General features: G+C 40.8%; 1 protein-coding gene across 4 annotated transcripts in view; it reads right to left on the bottom strand.

The window, feature by feature from the left end:
* JMJD1C (jumonji domain containing 1C) overlaps positions 9,723-21,108 on the bottom strand; it is a 320,800-nt gene continuing 309,414 nt past the window's right edge. For all 4 annotated transcript variants that reach the window (XM_018042212.1, XM_018042211.1, XM_018042213.1 and 1 more), the window contains 2 exons: positions 10,863-10,994; positions 9,723-10,629 (listed from right to left, as the gene is read on the bottom strand). In XM_018042212.1, coding sequence (XP_017897701.1) covers positions 10,540-10,629; positions 10,863-10,994 — 222 coding nt within the window. In that variant the 3' untranslated portion in view covers positions 9,723-10,539. The remainder of the gene's footprint in view (positions 10,630-10,862; positions 10,995-21,108) is intronic.

Genomic DNA, 21,108 nt, shown 5'->3' with positions numbered 1-21,108 from the left:
AGAACAAGGAAGTCGCTGAGCCTCTGTGTACCCGGCCTTCGTGGGCTGGCACGCAGGGACAGTGTTGAGGCTGGAGGCAGCTGTGCTCCAGTGCAGAGCAGAGGTAGCGGAGCGCTACTTGGATCTCCTCTCTGCAGAGTCCAGTGATGTCCCAGGAGTGGGGAGAAGAGGAAGGTGTAAGTGAAAGAGAAGGGTATAAGCCACTGGGTGTGTCTAAGATGTACACTGGAGGAGAGGTGAAAATATGGGTGAACGGCATCTCCTGAGGGGACGGGGACAGCTGGGCTGAGGGGACAGGGCTGGGCCCACAGTCTAGTGATGAAGCCAGCAGAAGGACGGTGAGATGAAGTGGCCACGCAGAGGTCCCTTTTCTCAGGTGCCCATCGTGGTGCAGACGAGACCAAAAATAAACTTAGCTTCTTAAAACAGGATCAGAGTTCTGTTCTCTGTTGATTGTCCATCTCAGTGTTGTAGTATCCTAGACTCGGAATACTTGGCTTGCCTAACCTTCCTTGTAAAAGTTGAGATTTGAAAGACTGTGCCAGTAACGACACTGGTATTAGCCCATTTTACTTTTAAAAATGAGATGTTATGTTTTGATGTGAACACTTTGTAAGACACCCTCCTTTTCTTCTACCATCTCCCTTCCCCGCCCCCCATTACTTTCAGCAGTATTCCACAAGACCCTGTTCTGTGCACTTCCACTAACATACATGTTAAGTAGACTAACTCTACTTTTCTATTGTCTTTGAAGCATTCATTCACACTTTTTAGTACTCCTGTTTCATCTTGTTTTTAGGTTTTGTATTTGAGTCTATCAGTAGAATATATTGGGTTGGCCAAAAGGTTCCATAAGCTGGTTCTGGTAGCACTTAGTTGTCTTTAACATCACTCAGAACAGTTTAGATTGTATTGTGACAACTGTACATCAGTGTGCACTTTTTAAAAGTTACCAAAATTGGTCAATTTCTATGTAGCAATTTTGAGAATGGAGGACTTCCCTGGTGGCTCAGATGGTAAAGTGTCTGCCTACAATGCGGGAGACCTGGGTTCGATCCCTGGGTCAGGAAGATTTCCCTGGAGAAGGAAATGGCAACCCACTCCAGTACTCTTGCCTGGAAAATCCCATGGACGGAGGAGCTTGGTGCAGGCTACTGTCCATGGGGTCGTAAAGAGTCGGGCACGACTGAGCGACTTCACTTTCACTTTGAGAATGGAAGAAAATATTTTCGACATATTATGCTTTATTATTTCAAGAGAGGTAAAAATGCAACTGAAATGCAAAAAAAGATTTGTGCAGTGTATGGAGGTGTTCTGACTGATGGAATGTGTCAAGAGGTTTGTGAAGTTGGCGATTCTTGCTGAACGATGCTCCACAGTCGGGTAGACCAGTTGAAGTTGATAGCGATCAAATCGAGACATTGAGAACAATCACCATTATACCATGCAGGAGATAGCCAACATATTTCAAAATATCCAACTCAAATTTGAAAATCAGTTGCACCAGTTTGATTATGTTATTCCCTTTGATGTTTGAGTTCTACATAAGTTAATGAAACCTTGACCATACTTCTACACACGATCCTCTAATGAAAACACTCATTTTTAGAACAGGAATGGGCAATGTGACAATGAAAAGTGGATACTGTTCCACGAGGTAAAACAGCAGAGATCATGGGGCAAGTGAAATGAACCACCACCAACCACACTTAATTCAGGCCAGTCTTCATCTAAAGAAGGTGGTTATGTAGATATGGTGGGATTGGAAGGGAGTCAGTCCTCTATTATGAGCTCCTCTGGAAAACCAAACAATTCCAACAAGTGTACTGCTTCCAGTTAGACCAAGGGAAAGTAGCGCTCGACAAACAGTGTCTGGAATTAGTCAACAGACAGTGCGTCATCTGCCATCAGCTCACGTTTCTTTGATGGTCAGGCAAAACTATGACCGCTTGACTGGGAAGTTCTGATTCATCCACTGTACTCACCAGACATTGCACCTCCGGATTTCCACGTATTTGGGTCTTTACAAAATTCTCTCAATGGAAAAAAATGTCAATTCCCTGGAAGACTGTTAAGGTACCTGGAACAGCTTGCTTTGCTTGAAAGGATAAAGTATTGGGAAGATGGGATTATGAAGTTGCCTGAAAATTGGCAGAAGGTAGTGGAACAAAATAGTGATTGACATTGTTCAATAAAGTTCTTGGTGAAAACAAAAAATGTGTCTCATTTTTACTTAAAAACCGAAGGAATTTTTTGGCCAACCCAGTATATCCCTTTTGACCAGATGACTTGGTACGTTTGCAGCAACCTGACTGTCTCCATGGAGTGAGTGAAAGTCTGATTTAGCTACCCCATGGACTACACAGTCCATGGAATTCTCCAGGCCAGAGTACTGGAGTGGGTTGCCTTTCCCTTCTCCAGGGGATCTTCCCGACCCAGGAATCAAACCAGGGTCTCCTGCATTGCAGACAGATTCTTTACCAACTGAGCTATCAGAGTGGGTGCTTAAAACACTATTCCGTAAGGCACGTGGCCCATCTCCTAGCCGGGGTTTGTAGGTGCTCTCTTCTGTGTAGCTTAAGGCCCTGAAAGGGATTTAGGGAAAGCTTTCTTCCACTAAATGAAATTGAATTATGCGTGTACTGGGAGTGGAGTACACTCCTGTCCGTCCTTACTCAGTGGTGGCCTCTGCTTTTGAACCCAGATACCTGTCTGGGCATTAGAAAGCAGCTCTAAATTCTTATTCTCAGCTTTTCACAGAATGTCAACAAAAACATTTCTTGAGAAAGTATGTAGTAACAGTATAATGTCGTGTAACCACAGGTAAGTCCATACTGAATTCAGAAACCATGCTTATGAGGAAATAAGATACTTTAAAAATCATTCTTGAAGCCATTGTCTATCCCTAGTGTTTTAACACAAGGTTATTGAAATAATGAAAATACTTTGTCTCTAGATAAGTTAATTCAAAACATTAAAACACTATCTTTCTGCTTTTAACACTGTATAGATACTTTAAAAAAAAACTATAGTTGGGTTTTATTGGTTTCAGGTGTACATATAGTGATTTGTTATTTTTATAAATTTTACTCATTTAAAATCAAAATATCAGCTGTATTCCCTGTTCAGTATATCTTTGCAGCTTATTTATTTTATTCACAGTACTTTGTACCTCTTAACCCCGTATCCCAGTCTTGGCCCTCCCCACTTCCATGTCCCCAGTGGTAACCAGTAAGTAGTTTGTTTTCTATTTGTGAGTCTGTTTTTGTTACAATCATCTTTTAAGGTGATAATATACGGGATTTGTCCTTCTGATGTATTTCACTAAGCATAGTACCCTACTGGTCCATCCGTATTAATGCAAATGGCAGAATTGTTTTCTTCCTTAAGGCCAGGTAGTACTACATTTTACAGCCGTACTGACGTGTGAGGTCATATCTCATTGTGGTTTTGATTTGCATTTCTCTCACTAGCAATGTTGAGCGTCTTTTCATGTGTGTTGGCCATCTGTCTTCTTTGGAAAAATGTATGTTTAAATTTACTGTCCTCATTTAATTAATGATGTTTATATAGTTCAGATACTAACCTATATTAGTCATAACACAAGTATTTTCTCCTATTCAGTCAGTTGTCTGTGTCAGTGGTTTCCTTTGTTGGACAAGAACTTTTGTTCATTTTGGTCTCACTTGTTTATTTTTGCCTTTGTTTCCTTTTCCTGAGGAGACAGATTAAAAAAAAAAAGTTGTGATTTATGAGTGTTCTGCCTGTTTTCTTCTAAAAGTTTTATGATTTCTGGTCTTAACATTAGGGTCTTTTATCCCTTTTGAGTTTACTTTTATGTTGGGGAATGTTCTAATTTCATTCTTTTACATGTTAGCTGTCCAGTTTTCCCAGCAGCACTTATTGAGCGTAGTTGGCCGAGTGTGTGTGGCTATCCCCGGAGCCCACTAAAATAGCCCACTTCTGGGCTATTTTGTTGCATTGCTCTGTTTTTATGCAGTACTCTACTATTTCAATTACTGTAGTTCTTAATGTAGTTCAGAAGTCAGGGAGCATGATACCTTTTGGCTTTTGGTTTTTTCAAGATTGCTTTGACTGGAACCATTTTTTATGTGATGTTAAAATTTTTAGGATCTTTAAGACCTATTTTCTAAAAGAAGTTGAGGCCCTGAAGGTGGGAGTTATGTAAACTTGCATACCAGATTGGCAGCAGAGCCGAGGGGAGAGGTCTAGACTAGCAGTCCTGGGCCACTTTTCCTGGGCCGTGCTCGGGTTGTCGCCATTTTCCTACCGTGGCCCAGCGGCCTGGTCACTCAAGTTCCTCTCAGGCACATACTCCCCACTGCACCCCCGCTACTGTTCCCCAAGAAGTTGGAGACCCCCCGCTGAAAGTGGAGCTCATCCTTAAAATCACTTGTAGAAATCGTAATGTCCACTTTCTGTAGTTCCCTTTTTCGTCTTTGAGGAGTTGTGACTGAAGTGTTGTTGTTTTAAAAGATGAACAAACCCAGAGTGAGGCAGTCTGCTACAGGGTGTATTTACAACCTATTTGAAAAGACATGACCTGTGATAATAGTAACAGCTATTATTATTTACTGAATCATTCTAGACAGTAACCTTTATCATACTGTGTCATAATCCTAGTGTAGCCTAATTGAAGATCTCTGCCAGAACGAGTGACAAGACTCTCAGGATTTGTCCACCTTGTCCCAGCTGGAAGCCTGTCCTAAGTCACTGACCAATGGTGCCATCTAGTGGATGGTGAGAAACTGATTGTTCCTTGGAGTTTGTGGTGGGTTGCAGATGAACACGAAATCATTAGTTGGTGTCTAGTAAATCATTCTGTCGAGTGGTTTTGCATTTATGAATAAGCCAAAAAAGTTAAAGGTGTGCAATATGAATAAGGCACCATATATTTAGTGAATACCACTGTCCACTAGTACTACGAAGTTATAAATATTGCCTTCATGAAAGTAGTGATGTGGTCAGAAGACGGGGAGATGGCTTCCTAGGTAAAGAACAAAGGCGCAGTTAAGAAATGGGGAGGAGGAACTGAGTAATGTTGGTCAGAATGAGGTCATGGCAAGGCACGTGAGGAAATATTGGGCAGCTCCAGCAGATTGTCCTTGTCCATTTCCTAGGAGTGAGGGGGCCAGGGTCAGGTCCTGGTCTTGAGGAATGGAAAATACTTGGGTTATGTTGTCAAGGCTAGGATTTGCTCAGTAGCCAAAAGGGTCCTGGTAAGCTGGGGCCAGTTTTTATGGTCCTCTGTGTGGTAGACATTAAATTAGGGGGGCGGGGGAAAGAGGTAGTGTTTTCTCAGTATGGCAGAAGGATGAGAGGTGGAGGACTCAAGACACAAACGAGATTGTCTTGAAAGTACAAGCCCAGGGAGAAAAAGGATACAGTACAGTTTACATACTTAATGACCTCATCAGGGGTTTCCGGAGGTAAACGAGAGTTTTGAGAAAGAGGTTCGGAAAGGTAGGCTGTAGAGATTTGAGGAGCCAGATGACTTTCAGGCCTATCTTCCTGGAAGTTGATTCTCCAAATAAGTCTTGGTACTGAGAGTACGAAGTCCCAGGGCCTCCGTTGCTACCAACAGGCTTTTTATGGGCTTCAGATCATATTATTTCCCTGTTCTTATGAGAAAACGCCTGTGTTCGGGGAAGGGCCCAGGTATCTGAAACATGCTAATCACTGCTGCAGAATTCTTTAGTTTCAGGGTGAATAAAAACTAAAAGTTGTGTGGAGGCAGTAATAGGGTCACAGACCAATTTTATTTAAATAACCAACACTTTGAGTCTTGTGGTGAATTCTAGAAGGACATTTGCTTTGGTCTTTCAGGTTGAATATAGTACTTGAATTAAAAAAAATTTAAAACATAGACTCATTTGGCACAAAACTGGCAAAAGAATGAATAGGATCACAGTTCAAGACAGGGACTTGGACTTGGTGTAATTTTTCAGCCCAGCTGAAAAACAGCATTGCCTTTCCATGGTTGTGTTCAGTTGCACAGTTGTGTCTGACTTTGCTACCCTTTGGACCACAGCCCACCAAGCTCCTCTGTCCATGGGGATTCTCCGGGCAAGAAAACTAGAGCAGGTTGCCATGCTCTCCAGGGCATTTCCCAGACCTAGGAGTCAAACCAGTCCTGCACTGCAGGCAGAATCTCTGCCCACTGAGTCATCAGGGAACACAGCTCAGTAATAGTAGAATAAGTGAACAGTAAATCTACTTGTGGGATTATAAAGCTACTAGAAATATTTAGCATTACATACTGTTTGGTTTTTCCCAACTAACATACCAGTTTTTATATAACACATGATCTATGCTCTGTAAAGCAGAATAATACAAAAGAAAGACTTGTGGGAAGTAAACCAACAGCAGTCATCCCCTTACCCTCAATCCTTTATACTGGTTGGTACTCGAGTATCTTGATAAATCAGGAAAACACAGATGATGCAGTTTTTTAATTCCTGTGGTTTTAAAAAGTGAGTAATTTCAGGATGACTTAAGTGTTCATCCCTGTCTTACCTCTTAATAAACCCTTTCCCCCAGAGTTTAGATAGTAATGGAACTGATAACTGGTTGAAAAGATGTGAATGGAATGCCAAGACCAAAATCTGGACTCCCTAACTCAAGTGCCATACATGAAAGTGGAGTGCAGTAGGTCCTACGTAGTGCCTCAGAGGTCCACTAACCAGGATGGATCCTTGACTCGAGATTCTAATTTCTGGAGCTTGCACATTTTTTTTTTTTTTTTTAAACACATAACCATATGTCTCCAGGCTCAATTTAAGTGGGCTTACTATTGCAACTTTAATTTCTCCTCAGGGAGGGTATGTGACAGGGTGAACAAGTCACATGGTAACCAATTAACAGATGTTTCAACTTTTTTACTATTAGTCTTAGAATTTGTTTCTGAAATTCTGTAGCTTCACTGGATTTTGAAAGCTTTGATTCAAATAATCTTTTGTTGTACAGTCACTTCAGCTGTTTCAAAAATGCAGATTTACCCAAGCATGATTAATATATAGGGAACAATTTGAACATGTTTGCTTAAGTGGGAATTCTGACTGTAGGAAAAACCATACTGAAGAGTGTGGCACCTGAACTATCACTGTGGTACTGAGCCACACCCATCTACATCTGGTGCTAAAACGTTCCCTCTAGTTTCAGATAACCTCCTCCTACCTCTTGACAGTATCTCCATCACAAGCTGCAACCCTTCTGATGCCCACTTCCAAAGCAAGCCTCCGGTCTTCAAGGTAAAGTGCCATACTTGCAGTGTTAATCTGTTTCTTAAACATTTAACACATGTAAAACCAGTACTGCCTTTTAAAAATGTAGTTCTGATAAAGGTTGTGAATGTTAGGCCCACATTCTATCCCCCCCCACCCCTTTAAGTCCCATGGTTTTTATGGGACTTCTTGCACGGTGCTATGATTTTTAGGAATTGGCTATTATAATGGGATTCTGTCTCCTTTAGTGAAAGGTTATAAGGTGGAAATGTTGTAGGCTGGCTTTTTCCCTTTCCATCTGGAAAAAGTTTACTAACAATGTTTTGTTCAACATTTGTTTCTAAATAATGTTACATTTATTAGAAAATTTTGGTGGAAAGTTCCCATATATGCCATCTGCAGTTACTAATTTCCAAATGAACCACTGGACATCTTAGGCTGGCTAAAGTTTCGGCTGATTAAGAAAAGCACCTGGTGATCAGTGTTTCCAGGTGTTAACTATAGGATAGGGGAGAAGAGACTCCACTCCCTTGCCTGTGACACACCCTGGAAGGTGTCTATTGAACTCTTTATCTTCCATGGGGATTTGTGATATTCACCTCTTAAAATGGCAGTCCTAGAAGCAGCTCCAACCCCTCTGCTCCTTTAGAATTTGAGTTTACTGATTTTGTAAGTCATTGTTGAAAGTATGTTTGATGTCTCAGCTACTGTGTCCAGGCAAAGGGGCTAGAAAGCACGTTAGAATGTCCCCGACTTTCACTGCCAGGCTCGATCAGGTTCAGCTTTCGTGTAGGGATTGTAGTTTGGTTGACAAGTGGCTCAAGCAACAGCAAGAGAAGCAAAAACCTTTTGGAAGAAACTCACCAAAGACTGGGCTCCCAGCTGACTTTAGGGGGCCAGCAGGATAGTCTACTCCAGAATTAGTATCTTGGGCTTGAAATTAATTTCACATCTAAATTAAATCTGATGGAATATACGAAAACATTAAGCAAAAGATAGCATTTAAGGAGTTGAGGCACTTTTTGAAAAATGGTATTAAAATAAACTTACAAAGGCTGTAGTCATCAGCTCCTTTATCTCCATCTTTAAACCACTGGCCCTGCAGTTATCATCCATACCATTAACCCCTGTGCCAGGTAGAGTATTAATGTGAAATGTAACTGCTCACATCCTGGCTGAAACTTCCCTGGAGCAGAGAGTGACATAGCCTAAAATGGTGGACATGAGCAACAGAGTAAAAACTAGCCACTCACCTACAAGGTCATAACTTAGGCTACTGTTTTTTTTCATTTTAAATGATGTGCTTTCAGCTAAGAAAAGCTCATGCCTTCAACATCCTGCAGGTGTCAGTGGAGGGCTGCATTTTTTTTCAGTAAAACTCAAAAGGTTAGGATTATAAGCTTCAAGCAACCGACTGATAATCAGTTCAGTCGCTCAGTCATGTCCGACTCTTTGCGACCCCATGAATTGCAGCACGCCAGGCCGCCCTGTCCATCACCATCTCCCGGAGTTCACTCAGACTCATGTTCATCGAGTTGGTGATGCCATCCAGCCATCTCATCCTCTGTCGCCCCCTTTCCACCTGCCCCCAATCCCTCCCAGCATCAGAGTCTTTTCCAATGAGTCAACTCTTCACATGAGGTGGCCAAAGTACTGGAGTTTCAGCTTTAGCATCATTCCTTCCAAAGAAATCCCAGGGCTGATCTCCTTCAGAATGGACTGGCTGGATCACCTTGCAGTCCAAGGGACTCTCAAGAGTCTTCTCCAACACCACCGTTCTAAAGCATCAATTCTTCAGCGCTCAGCTTTCTTCACAGTCCAACTCACACATCCATACATGACTATTGGAAAAATCATAGCCTTGACTAGATGGACCTTTGTTGACAAAGTAATATCTCTGCTTTTGAATATGATATCTAGGTTGGTCATAACTTTTCTTCCAAGGAGTAAGCGTGTTTTAATTTCATGGCTGCAATCACCATCTGCAGTGATTTTGGAGCCCCCCAAAATAAAGTCTGACGCTGTTTCCACTGTTTCTCCATCTATTTGCCATCTGATAATAAGTCGTCAGCTATTAAAGCCAAGACTCCAAATTAATGCAGCTACCAAGGTTGCATAGTAAGTAACAGAACTCATATTTAATCCAGGTCGAGTGACTTCAGGCTCTTCCCTGCCTGCCTCCCTGTTTCCTCACACCCTAACTGTATGTTAGCAAATATCTCTGTAGTGAAAAACACTTGAAATTGTATAATCTCGTAATTATGACATATAAAATGTATGAGTTCCTCTGTGAAATAAATTTGTTCACAACTTGTTGGAGTTTTCCATATTCATCAGCTGGGCCAAAGGACAAGAAACTCGAGGCACTCACCTGCTTCTGGGAGAGGACAATGTACCACAGGAAGATGCTGGTGAGTTGCCTTGATGACAATGAAGCCCCCGAATACAGACAGCAAGAGGAAGGACACTTACACTAGCCCAGTTTGATAAAGTCCTTTTAATGGAAAATGTAAAACCCCTCTCAACTTTACAAAGCCATATGTAACACTTGCACTTTAACAAATAAAAGCAAGCCAATGTTTTAAAAAAATACATCATTAAATGTATATATGTATATATTTACATAGCATATTAAGTTTAATATTTAGCTTTAAAAGTTCACATAAATTTTACCAAAATGAGACAATTTTAAATAAATTACACCTTTTGAAAATGTTTAATTGTACAGTCAATAGCTTCAACAAAATATTGAAGTGTCTGTAGTATCTACTTTATATACTTTATATTTTACAAATTTTACAATTATTTGGCAGTAATTTTCTGATTATGACATGTATGCTGTGCGATTCAGCAATTTCCCAAATGCAGGCAATAGCTGGTGTTTGTGTCCTATTCTCACAGTAACTGTCTCAATGTAGTGAAAAATATCAGTTATTTTAGTAAACTGTACAAGGTCACATTTACACTTGATCAACAATATAGCATAGAATTTTGTATTTTTTTTTCCAAAAATAAATACATCATTTTAAATCTGGCATTTTCACAAACATCATATACACTATAATACAAAAACAGCTACGAATTGCTGCTTTTAAAATTTAGCTTGTTTTAATATTGAATCACAGGACCTGTGACTTACGCTATACTGCTGTGGTGTCAGTAACAAGTAATTACTACATAGAGAATTTCTTGGCACTGATGGTTTTATGAAACTGAAGTCAGTGTACATGTATATCATTGTCTAAGAGTAAGTAATTCCAGTTCAATGGTCTAAAAACATTAAACTGGACCACACCTAATTTTCTTCCATAGCCTCTACTTCATCTTCATGTATCTTCAAAGCTCTCACCATTTCCTTGACTGCATGATACAAGATATTTTTAACCTGAAAGAGATGTATTTCTAATCATTTCAGCAGGAGATAAAGTAACAAATGAAAACTGCGTCAGGAGTTTTAAAACAAACTGAAGCCAGTTAAAATGAGTCACACAATTAAATACTGGTTTGGTTGGTATTGTGACAAACCAGGCATAACAGCCTAAGCTGTTATGCATGTTTCATAATTCTGAACATGAAAAGCCTGCAGAACAGGAAGCAGTTAGAAAACTCATCTCTTACCTGTAGTTTATCATCGTAATTGATTTCTTCCTTCAAAAGTCTTAGTTCTTGTGTTAAATGAAATGACTGCACGAGATGTTCTGGAGACACAAAGTCTTCAGTTACCTGAATACAGCTGTGAAAATTCTGTACCTATTCCCCAAACAGTAAAACAAAAGTTTCAGGAGGTGGGAATAAAGAGATGCAAAGTGGTCTCTCAACAAGAGACAATTCACCAAAGAACTTATTTTCTCCAAAACATCAAATGCATTTCAAAGTGGAACACCACACTTTATGAGAAAGTTTACCACTGAACAGTTTCATGTAACGTGACTTCATGTAAATAGGATATTTTTAAATGATGCAAGAGAAAGAACTCTTCCAGGAATCCTTCAGAGAGGCTGATAACTGGATCCTAATTATCAAGTTTGTCAAGGTAGATTTTTGGGTGTTAATTAAGAACAAAAAAAAAAACCGCTGTGGAGAACGGAATGGCAACCCGCTCCAGTATTCTTGCCTGAAGAATCCTATGGGCAGAGGTGCCTAGCGGGCTATAGTCCACGGGGTCGCAAAGAGTCAGACATGACTGAGCGACTAACAGAGTCCTATGAATTGGGAATTATCAAATTAAAATTTAAATTAGCCCACTAAATATAATTTGTTTTATAATCTTATCATCATATATATCTAATATTTTATTAGATAAATATGTTTAAATATTGTCTTGGGAAAACAGTTTTTAAAAGTATAATTGCATGCTAACTGCTGCTGCTAAGTCACTTCAGTTGTGTTCGACTCTGCGCGACCCATAGACGGCACCCCAGGCAAGAACACTGGAGTGGGTTGCCCTCTCCTCCTCCAATGTATGAAAGTGAAAAGTGAAAGTGAAGTTGCTCAGTCGTATTCGATTCTTAGTGACCCCATGGATTGCAGCCTACCAGGCTCCTCCATCCATGGGATTTTCCAGGCAAGAGCACTGCATGCTAGCTGGGAAAGCACTAATCATTTTACAGTCATCCTTAGTTGAGGAGTGTAGCTAAGTTATATGTAAGTACTCCTATACTACTACTGTTAATATAGAAGTAGTAATAATAGATTATTTAGATCAGAGACAGGCAAACTATGTCCAGCAGGCCAAATCTGGTCCACCACTTGGTGTATGGCAAGTAAGCTGAGGTTTTTACACTTTTAAAGGATTGGGGCGGGGGCAGGGGGGAGGAATTTGTGACATGAAAATTGTATGAAATTTGAATTTCAGTGTCCATAAATAAAGTTTTACTGGAACTTAAACGAACCCCGCTGTATGGAAGGTATGTTTTCCCAATCAGTGCAGTTAATCTGGATGTCTGGTGTTGCTCCTTTGACTTTCAGCGTTTGGTCATTTCACTGTTAAGTGTCGTTTCCTTTAATCTACTCTCTGGTGTAAAACTTAAGTTTGATTATTTGTGAGGAAATGTGATGAAAACTAGTTCCAGAAAGATCTTCTGACCACACAGTTTTAGAACTCTCCTAGGATTTTTTTTGTGTGCCTTTCTTTCAAATCAACCAATTAAAGATATCCTTCAGTCTCTTGTGTTATCAATACAACCGTCTTTCTACTAGTTCTTTTTCTCTTGACTAAATGGTTTCACAAGAAGCCAGTCAATATCATGTGTTATTTGTTCAGCATGTACAAACTGACTCTGCACTTTACAGTTTCTTTAGAACTGCTTGACAGAGAAAGGGTCAAGCTTATCCAATCTGGATTATTTCTATGCTGTAACTCCAGTGATGTTAAAAGATATCATAAAATTCCTGGGAAAGGAGAAATAACTGAAAAACTAAGCATTTACATTTATTCTCATTTTTTAAAATATGAAAATAAATTTAACTGAGAGAACTGTGAGGGGGGAGATAGTAAGTGGGAAAAAATCTGATAAGAGTGATCAAATTCCGAAGGGGCTGGAATGTCTCCTCTGGGCGTAATGACCACCTGAACGGCTGCAGATGTCTATTCTTTAACTCAAGCACTGTGCCTCTACTGGTAACGTGATGGCACACATATATTTAACATTTTCTTTATGCAGTCATTAGGGTGTTGGTCCCTCTGGAGGATGCACATAGTGGATGCCTCACATTGTCAGCATCGCAGTACAGTCCCAGTGGGTCTTCATTATGTGTCTGCAGAACAGATGCTCTATTTCACACAGCAGGAAACTACGGACAAGAGATCAGCGCCTGTTCCAAGGTAAATCAGCCAACAAATGGCAAGTCAACAGGAACTCAGCTCCCGTGATCTCTTGTGTAGCAGAGATGCTTTACAATCCTGCATTAACTCAGTCATGCCAACATACACAGTCTCCAAATGCCCTGTCCCATCTTACATTCAGCTGAACAAGCTGTGGGGAGTAAAGTCAGTTTTTCTGAAGTCTGAGCCTTTAACTTTTAGCATGTGAATCTTTTCAATATCCTAGTTTTGTTCATCATTTGCCATCCCCACCCCACCCTTTTCATAGTCCTTTAGCCCTCTGAGCATATTTAAGATAACTGACTTGAAGTCTATGACAAGTCAGTCTGATGTCTGGCCTTCCTCCGAACAGTTTCTGTTGAGCTATTTTTCCCCTGTGAAGGGGCCATCCTTTACTGTTTCTGTGTATGGCTGGGGACTTCTGGTTGAAAACTGGGCGTCTAAACATTATAATGCAGTAGCTACAATCAGATTCTACCCCCGCTGAAGAGTGCTGCTGTTGACTGACATGGGTTGTAGTCATCCATTTGTTTTATGATCTTTCCAAACTACTTTTCAAAGACTGTTGTTTTGGGGTCTGGTCACTGATGTCTGTGTTAGGTTATCTAAGGTGTTAGAGATTTCCTTAAAGACCAAAAACCACATACCCTTTTCTTCATTAAGCAGGCCCCTGTCCAATGTTAACTTTTGAAGTAGATTCTAGAGCTCTGAAAAAGTTGATTCTGTTGGTCTTAGCCAGTTTATGGTTGTTTTAAAAGCACTCTTAGACGATGACTGTTTGCTGATGACCTCAAATTGATATTTATAAATTGCTTAAAGACTTTAGGGTTAAGAGGCAAGGTTTAGTTTTAAAGCAGAACATATTTGAACTTCCCATTCCACTTACCCCTTTCTGGGCCATCTTGTGAGTCATTTTACATTTCACTTCCTTGGTAGATTATCTTAATTCATACTTGCCTTCAAGGATCAGTTGTAATCATAAGTAGGTAATGTTTAGAAAATGTAACTTTTGTTTTCATGGTAGGAAAGTTATTATCTTAACACTAATTTTTGTCTAAGTCCTTTTAGTCATAAGAATGCAGATAATTTACAACTTAGGAATATTATTAACTTACTGTGAATGACCAAACACAAATCAATTAAGCAATTAAGGAAAACATTCCCAGTAAAGATTCTGTGTTAATTTAGAAAACAAAACAAAAAAACTGTTGCCGTTTAGAACTAAAAGCTACTCTAAACCTCAGGATACTAGAGCTGAGACAAAGTAAATCCTGGAGGTCACGATCCATCTGCTTTGTCCAAGGATATATAAACACAGGGGTTTCACAGACTCAGCCATGTTTGCCAACAGAAGATTTTTAAGCCTGCAATTCTAGAGTAGTTCTTAGAATATAAGGAGGGCTGCTATGACACTTTCCCTCAGCTTGCCAAGATATACATCTGAATGCCCCTGCTGAGTCCTGCCTCCCTCCCTCCCCGAGCCCCAGGTCTTTCAAAGTGTTCACTGCTGACAAAGAAAAGTATGTTGATTCTTCCCTAGCACTGGTGGACTGTCAATTCATGTGCTATCATTTGGTTGAAAGCTTCCTGATTGAGAGATGCCTTGGGTTGGCCAGGGCTTTCTATTTGTGCAGTTCTTAAAGCATGGTTCCCAGACAGTAACATCAGAGTCACCTGGAAACTTGTTAGAAATGTAGAATTTCAGGTCTTTCCTCAGACCCACTCCGGGCTTAAGGTCTAGCATTCTGTGTTATATCAAGCGCTCCAGGAATTCTGGTGTATGCTATAGTGTGAGAAGCACTGACTTAAGCTCTGGGACTATTTTTAAGGGCTATCTGTGGTTTGGTGGAAGTGTTGAAGCCATCAATGAAAACTTTTCAGGACTTAGTTCTAAGGACTAAATAAGTTGTAAATAACCATGCATCTTAAGTCCAAGTTACACTGTGAATGGAGTTTGTACTTCCTTTTAATTCTCTGTAAAAACCACATTACCACCACTTGTGAGTCATGGCCAACACCCTTCCAACAGAGTGCAAATAACTGCACTGCCATCATCACATCATGTAAAGGAAGGAAGGTAGAAATGCTTGCAATTTTATGCCAAAATATGCAGTAGATAAGTTTTTGTTTTGGAACACTCAACAATTTAGTGGCAGAGCTCAAGATAGAATTTGCCCGTTTAGGTCACAGATGCTGCTTCAGTCTATTTAAGCATAGCACCTTAAGTAGGAGTATGTGTGTATATACAGATCAGATACAAGTGCGCAGAGATGCTAAAGCACTTTATTTTGAGGAAAAAAAGACTATTCTCTTCCCTCTCTCCCCCTAAAGAAAGTACAAGCAGTAGAGAGACTTCTACATCATGGACTCTCTATGGTTCTCTGCTAATAGTGAGTGCCTCTAGGGTAGAGGAACTGAGGGCAAAGGTGAGAAAAAGACTTAATTTTCACCATGACCCTTGTGTACTGTTTGAGTTTTTAAAAATCGGATGGATTACATTTTCAAAGGAAAAAAAAGATTTAAAAATAGCTGGGCTTCCCTAGCTCAGTTGGTAAAGAATCCACCTGCGATGCAGGAGACCCCAGTTTGATTCCTGGGTCGGGCAGATCCGCTGGAGAAGGGAGAGGCTACCCACTCCTGTACTCTTGGGCTTCCCTGTGGCTCAGCTGGTAAAGAATCTACCTGCAATGCGGAAGACCTGGGTTCGATCCCTGGGTTGGGAAGACCCCCTGGAGAAGGGAAAGGCTACTTACTCACTCCAATATTCTGGCCTGGAGAATTCCATGGACTAAGTCCATGGGGTCGCAAAGAGTTGGACACGACTGAGCAACTTTCACTTTTTCCTAAACAGTACTGAACTAAATGTCCACATGAAAAAACCACCTCAGTTCACAAGCACTATGTACAAACATTAACTAAAAAGTAGATAACAGACCTAAATGTAAGACTAACAACTATAAAACTTCTAGAAGAAAATTTAAGAGAGTTTTCTTGATCTTGACCTAGCCAAAAATTCTGCAGATACAATAAAAGTATAAATAAAGAAAAAAGTTGATCAATTGAACTTCATCCAAAAGCACTCTTTGGAAGACACTATTAAGAAAATGGAAGGATAAGTAAGCTGCAGATTGGAAGAAGATATGTAAAAACTAAAAAGCACATATCAGATATAGGACTCTTACGTAGAGCAGGTAGACACCTCTAACACAGTAAGGAAAAAGAACCCAATTACAAAAATGTATATATAAAAGCATTGCAAACACTTCTACTCTTTGGATTACATTTTCACTTTCTTAATAGTGCTTTTTAATGAACAGAAACTCTTTAATTTTAATATATTCCATTTTATGCATTTTGGAAAAAATGGACAAATATTTAAACACACATTTACCAGAACAGATTTACAGATGGCAAGTAAGCACATAAAAAGATGTTCAATTTATTTAGATATTAAGAAAATGTAAATTAAAGCCATAATAAGATAAAAATGCATACATTCAAAAGCTTAAAAACAAAACTAAGAAAATAGAGGAAATGGAACTCACATGTACTGCTTTGGAGAATGGAAAATGGTATAACCACCAGATTCGCAGTATCTTATCAAGCAAATCATATACTCCTCCCAGCTGCTGCCCTTGGCCTCGGGCTTGGGGTGGCTCCTCAAGGTCACAGCCCCTGGCCTCGGGTGTGAGGTGGCTTCTCCTGGCCGCCCCTGACCTCCAACGCAGGATAGCTCCTCCCGGCCGCCACCCCTGACCTTGGACGCGGAGTGTCTCCTCTCAGCCGCTGCCGCTGACCTTGGACACGGGGTAGCTCCTCTCGGTCCTCCCTGCGCTGGGAGGAGCCACCCCACACCCAAGGCCAGGGCCGGCAGCTGGGAGGAGCATCCCGAGGAGCAGTGGTTATGCAGGCGCAGGAGGGCCTAGAGGAGCTATCCCACGTTGAAGGTCAGGAACTGCGGCGGTAAGAAGATACCCCTCGTCCAAGGTAAGGAGCAGCTGCTGTGCTTTGCTGGAGCAGCCATGAAGAGATAACCCACGCCCAAGGTAAAAGAAACCCAAGTTAAGATGGTAGGTGTTGCAAGAGGGCATCAGAGGGCAGACACACTGAAACTATACTTACAGAAAACTAGTCAATCTAATCACACTAGGACCAGCCTTGTCTAACTCAATGAAACCAAGCCATGCCTGCAGGGCAACCCAAGTCGGGCGGGTCACTGTAGAGAGGTCTGACAGAATGTGGTCCACTGGAGAAGAGAATGGCAAACCACTTCAGTATTCTTGCCTTGAGAACCCCATGAACAGTATGAAAAGGCAAAATGATAGGATACCAAAAGAGGAACTCCCCAGGTCATTAGGTGCCCAATATGCTACTGGAGATCAGTGGAGAAATAATTCCAGAAAGAATGAAGGGATGGAGCCAAAGCAAAAACAATACCCAGTTGTGGATGTGACTGGTGATAGAAGCAAGATCCGATGCGGTAAAGAGCAATATTGCATAGGAACCTGGAATGTAAGGTCCATGAATCAAGGCAAATTGGAAGTGGTCAAACAAGAGATGGCAAGGGTGAACGTCGACATTCTAGGAATCAGCGAACTAAAATGAACTGGAATGGGTGAATTTAACTCAGATGACCATTATATCTACTACTGCGGGCAGGAATCCCTCAGAAGAAATGGAGTAGCCATCATGGTCAACAAAAGAGTCCGAAATGCAGTACTTGGATGCAATCTCAAAAATGACAGAATGATCTCTGTTGTCTCCAAGGCAAACCATTCAATATCACAGTTATCCAAGTCTATGCCCCAACCAGTAATGCTGAAGAAGCTGAAGTTGAAATTTTTTATGAAGACCTACAAGACCTTTTAGAACTAAAACCCAAAAGAGATGTCCTTTTCATTCTAGGGGACTGGAATGCAAAAGTAGGAAGTCAAGAAACACCTGGAGTAACAGGCAAATTTGGCCTTGGAATGCGGAATGAAGCAGGGTAATAGAGTTTTGCCAAGAAAATGCACTGGTCATAGCAAACACCCTCTTCCAACAACACAAGAGAAGACTCTACACATGGACATCACCAGATGGTCAACACCGAAATCAGATTGATTATATTCTATGCAGCCAAAGATGGAGAAGCTCTATACAGTCAACAAAAACAAGACCAGGAGCTGACTGTGGCTCAGATCATGAACTCCTTATTACCAAATTCAGACTGAAATTGAAGAAAGTAGGGAAAACTGCTAGACCATTCAGGTATGACCTAAGTCAAATCCCTTATGATTATACAGTGGAAGTGAGAAATAGATTGAAGGGCCTAGATCTGATAGATAGAGTGCCTGATGAACTATGGAATGAGGTTCGTGACGTTGTACAGGAGACAGGGATCAGACCATCCCTGTGGAAAAGAAATGCAAGAGAGCAAAATGGCTGTCTGGGGAGGCCTTACAAATAGCTGTGAAAAGAAGAGAGGCAAAAAGCAAAGGAGAAAAGGAAAGATATAAGCATCTGAATGCAGAGTTCCAAAGAAAAGCAAGAAGAGATAAGAAAGCCGCCTTCAGTGATCAATGCAAAGAAATAGAGGGAAAGAACAGAATGGGAAAGACTAGAGATCTCTTCAAGAAAATTAGAGCTACCAAGGGAACATTTCATGCAAAGATGGGCTCAATAAAGGACAGAAATGGCCTGGACCTTACAGAAGCAGAAGAGATTAAGAAGAGGTGGCAAGAATACACAGAAGAACTGTACAAAAAAGATCTTCACGACCAGGATAATCATGATGATGTGATCACTAATCTAGAGCCAGACATCTTGGAAAGTGAAGTCAAGTGGGCCTTAGAAAGCATCACTACAAACAAAGCTAGTGGAGGTGATGGAATTCCAGTAGAGCTGTTTCAAATCCTGAAAGATGATGCTGTGAAAGTGCTGCACTCAATATGCCAGCAAATTTGGAAAACTCAGCAATGGCCACAGGACTCAAAAAAGGTCAGTTTTCATTCCGAGTCCAAAGAAAGGCAATGCCAAAGAATGCTCAAACTACCGCACAATTGCACTCATCTCACATGCTAGTAAAGCAATGCTCAAAATTCTCCAAGCCAGGCTTCAGCAATACGTGAACCGTGAACTTCCTGATGTTCAAGCTGGTTTTAGAAAAGGCAGAGGAACCAGAGATCAAATTGCCAACATCCGCTGGATCATGGAAAAAGCAAGAGAGTTCCAGAAAAACATCTATTTCTGCTTTACTGACTATGCCAAAGCCTTTGATTGTGTAGATCACCACAAACTGTGGAAAATTCTGAAAGAGATGTGAATACCAGACCACCTGACCTGCCTCTTGAGAAATCTGTATGCAGGTCAGGAGGCCAACAGTTAGAAGTGGACATGGAACAACAGACTGGTTCCAAATAGGAAAAGGAGTACGTTAAGACTCTATATTGTCACCTTGCTTATTTAACATATATGCAGAGTACATCATGAGAAACGCTGGACTGGAAGAAACACAAGCTGAAATCAAGATTGCCGGGAGAAACATCAATAACCTCAGATATGCAGATGACACCACCCTTATGGCAGAAAGTGAAGAGGAGCTAAAAAGCCTCTTGATGAAAGTGAAAGAGGAGAGTGAAAAAGTTGGCCTAAAGCTCAACATTCAGAAAACGAAGATCATGACATCTGGTCCCATCACTTCATGGGAAATAGATGGGAAACAGTGGAAACAGTGTCAGACTTTTATTTTTTTTGGCTCCAAAATCACTGCAGATGGTGACTGCAGCCATGAAATTAAAAGACGCTTACTCCTTGGAAGAAAAGTTATCACCAACCTTGATAGCATATTCAAAAGCAGAGACATTATTTAGCTGACTAAGGTCCGTCTAGTCAAGGCTATGTTTTTTCCTGTGGTCATGTATGGATGTGAGAGTTGGACTGTGAAGAAGGCTGAGTGCTGAAGAATTGATGCTTTTGAACTGCGGTGTTGGAGAAGACTCTTGAGAGTCCCCTGGACTGCAAGGAGATCCAACCAGTCTATTCTGAAGGAGATCAACCCTGGATTTCTTTGGAAGGAATGATGCTAAAGCTGAAAACTCCAGTACTTTGGCTACCTCATGAGAAGAGAGGACCCACTGGAAAAGACTCTGATGCTGGGAGGGATTGGGGTCAGGAGGAGAAGGGGACGACCGAGGATGAGATGGATGGATGGCATCACGGACTCGATGGACGTGAGTCTGAGTGAACTCCGGGAGATGGTGATGAACAGGGAGGCCTGGCGTGCTGAGATTCATTGGGTCGCAAAGAGTCGGACATGACTGAGCGACTGAACTGAACTGGACTGAAATCATACACTTTTCCTGTGACTAGGTTGGTATTTACCCAACTGAAATAAAATCTATGTTCATACAAAAACCCTTATGTGCATGTGGCTTATAGTGCCTTTGTTACTAATCCAAACTGAAAATAAATCTGGTAATAACAAGAATCAACTACTGATACAACAACATGGATGAAACTCCAATGCATTATAGTGACTAAGAAAAGTCACACTCAAAGGCTACATATTATATGATTCCAATCATATGACATTCTTATAAAGGCAGGGCTACAGGGAAAGAAAATAGTAAGTGGTTACAGGATTGTCAGGGAGGAGAAGAGAGTGAAAGTGGGGGAGAGATAAGCGGAACATGATAGAAAGTCCAGAGAGAAACCCACACACCTATGGTCACCTAATCTATGACAAAGGCAAGAATATGCAACGGAGAAAAGACAGTCTCTTCAATGAGTGGTACTGGGAAAACTGGACAGTTATATGTAAACAAATGAAACCAGAACCCTCCCTAATACCATATACAAAATTAAGCACAAAATGGATTAAAGACCTAAATGTAAGGCTGGATACTATAAAACTCTTAGAGGAAAACATAGGCAGACCACCCTCTGACATAAATCATGGCAAGATCTTCTATTTACCTCCTATAGTAATGAAAATATAAATAAATGGGACCTCATTAAACTTAAAAGCTTTTGCATAGCAAAGGAAAGCATCAACAAAAC

Source organism: Capra hircus, chromosome 28 (assembly GCF_001704415.2).
Source record: "Capra hircus breed San Clemente chromosome 28, ASM170441v1, whole genome shotgun sequence".
Taxonomy (NCBI): domain Eukaryota; kingdom Metazoa; phylum Chordata; class Mammalia; order Artiodactyla; family Bovidae; genus Capra; species Capra hircus.
This window is presented reverse-complemented; position numbering and strand designations above follow the sequence as displayed.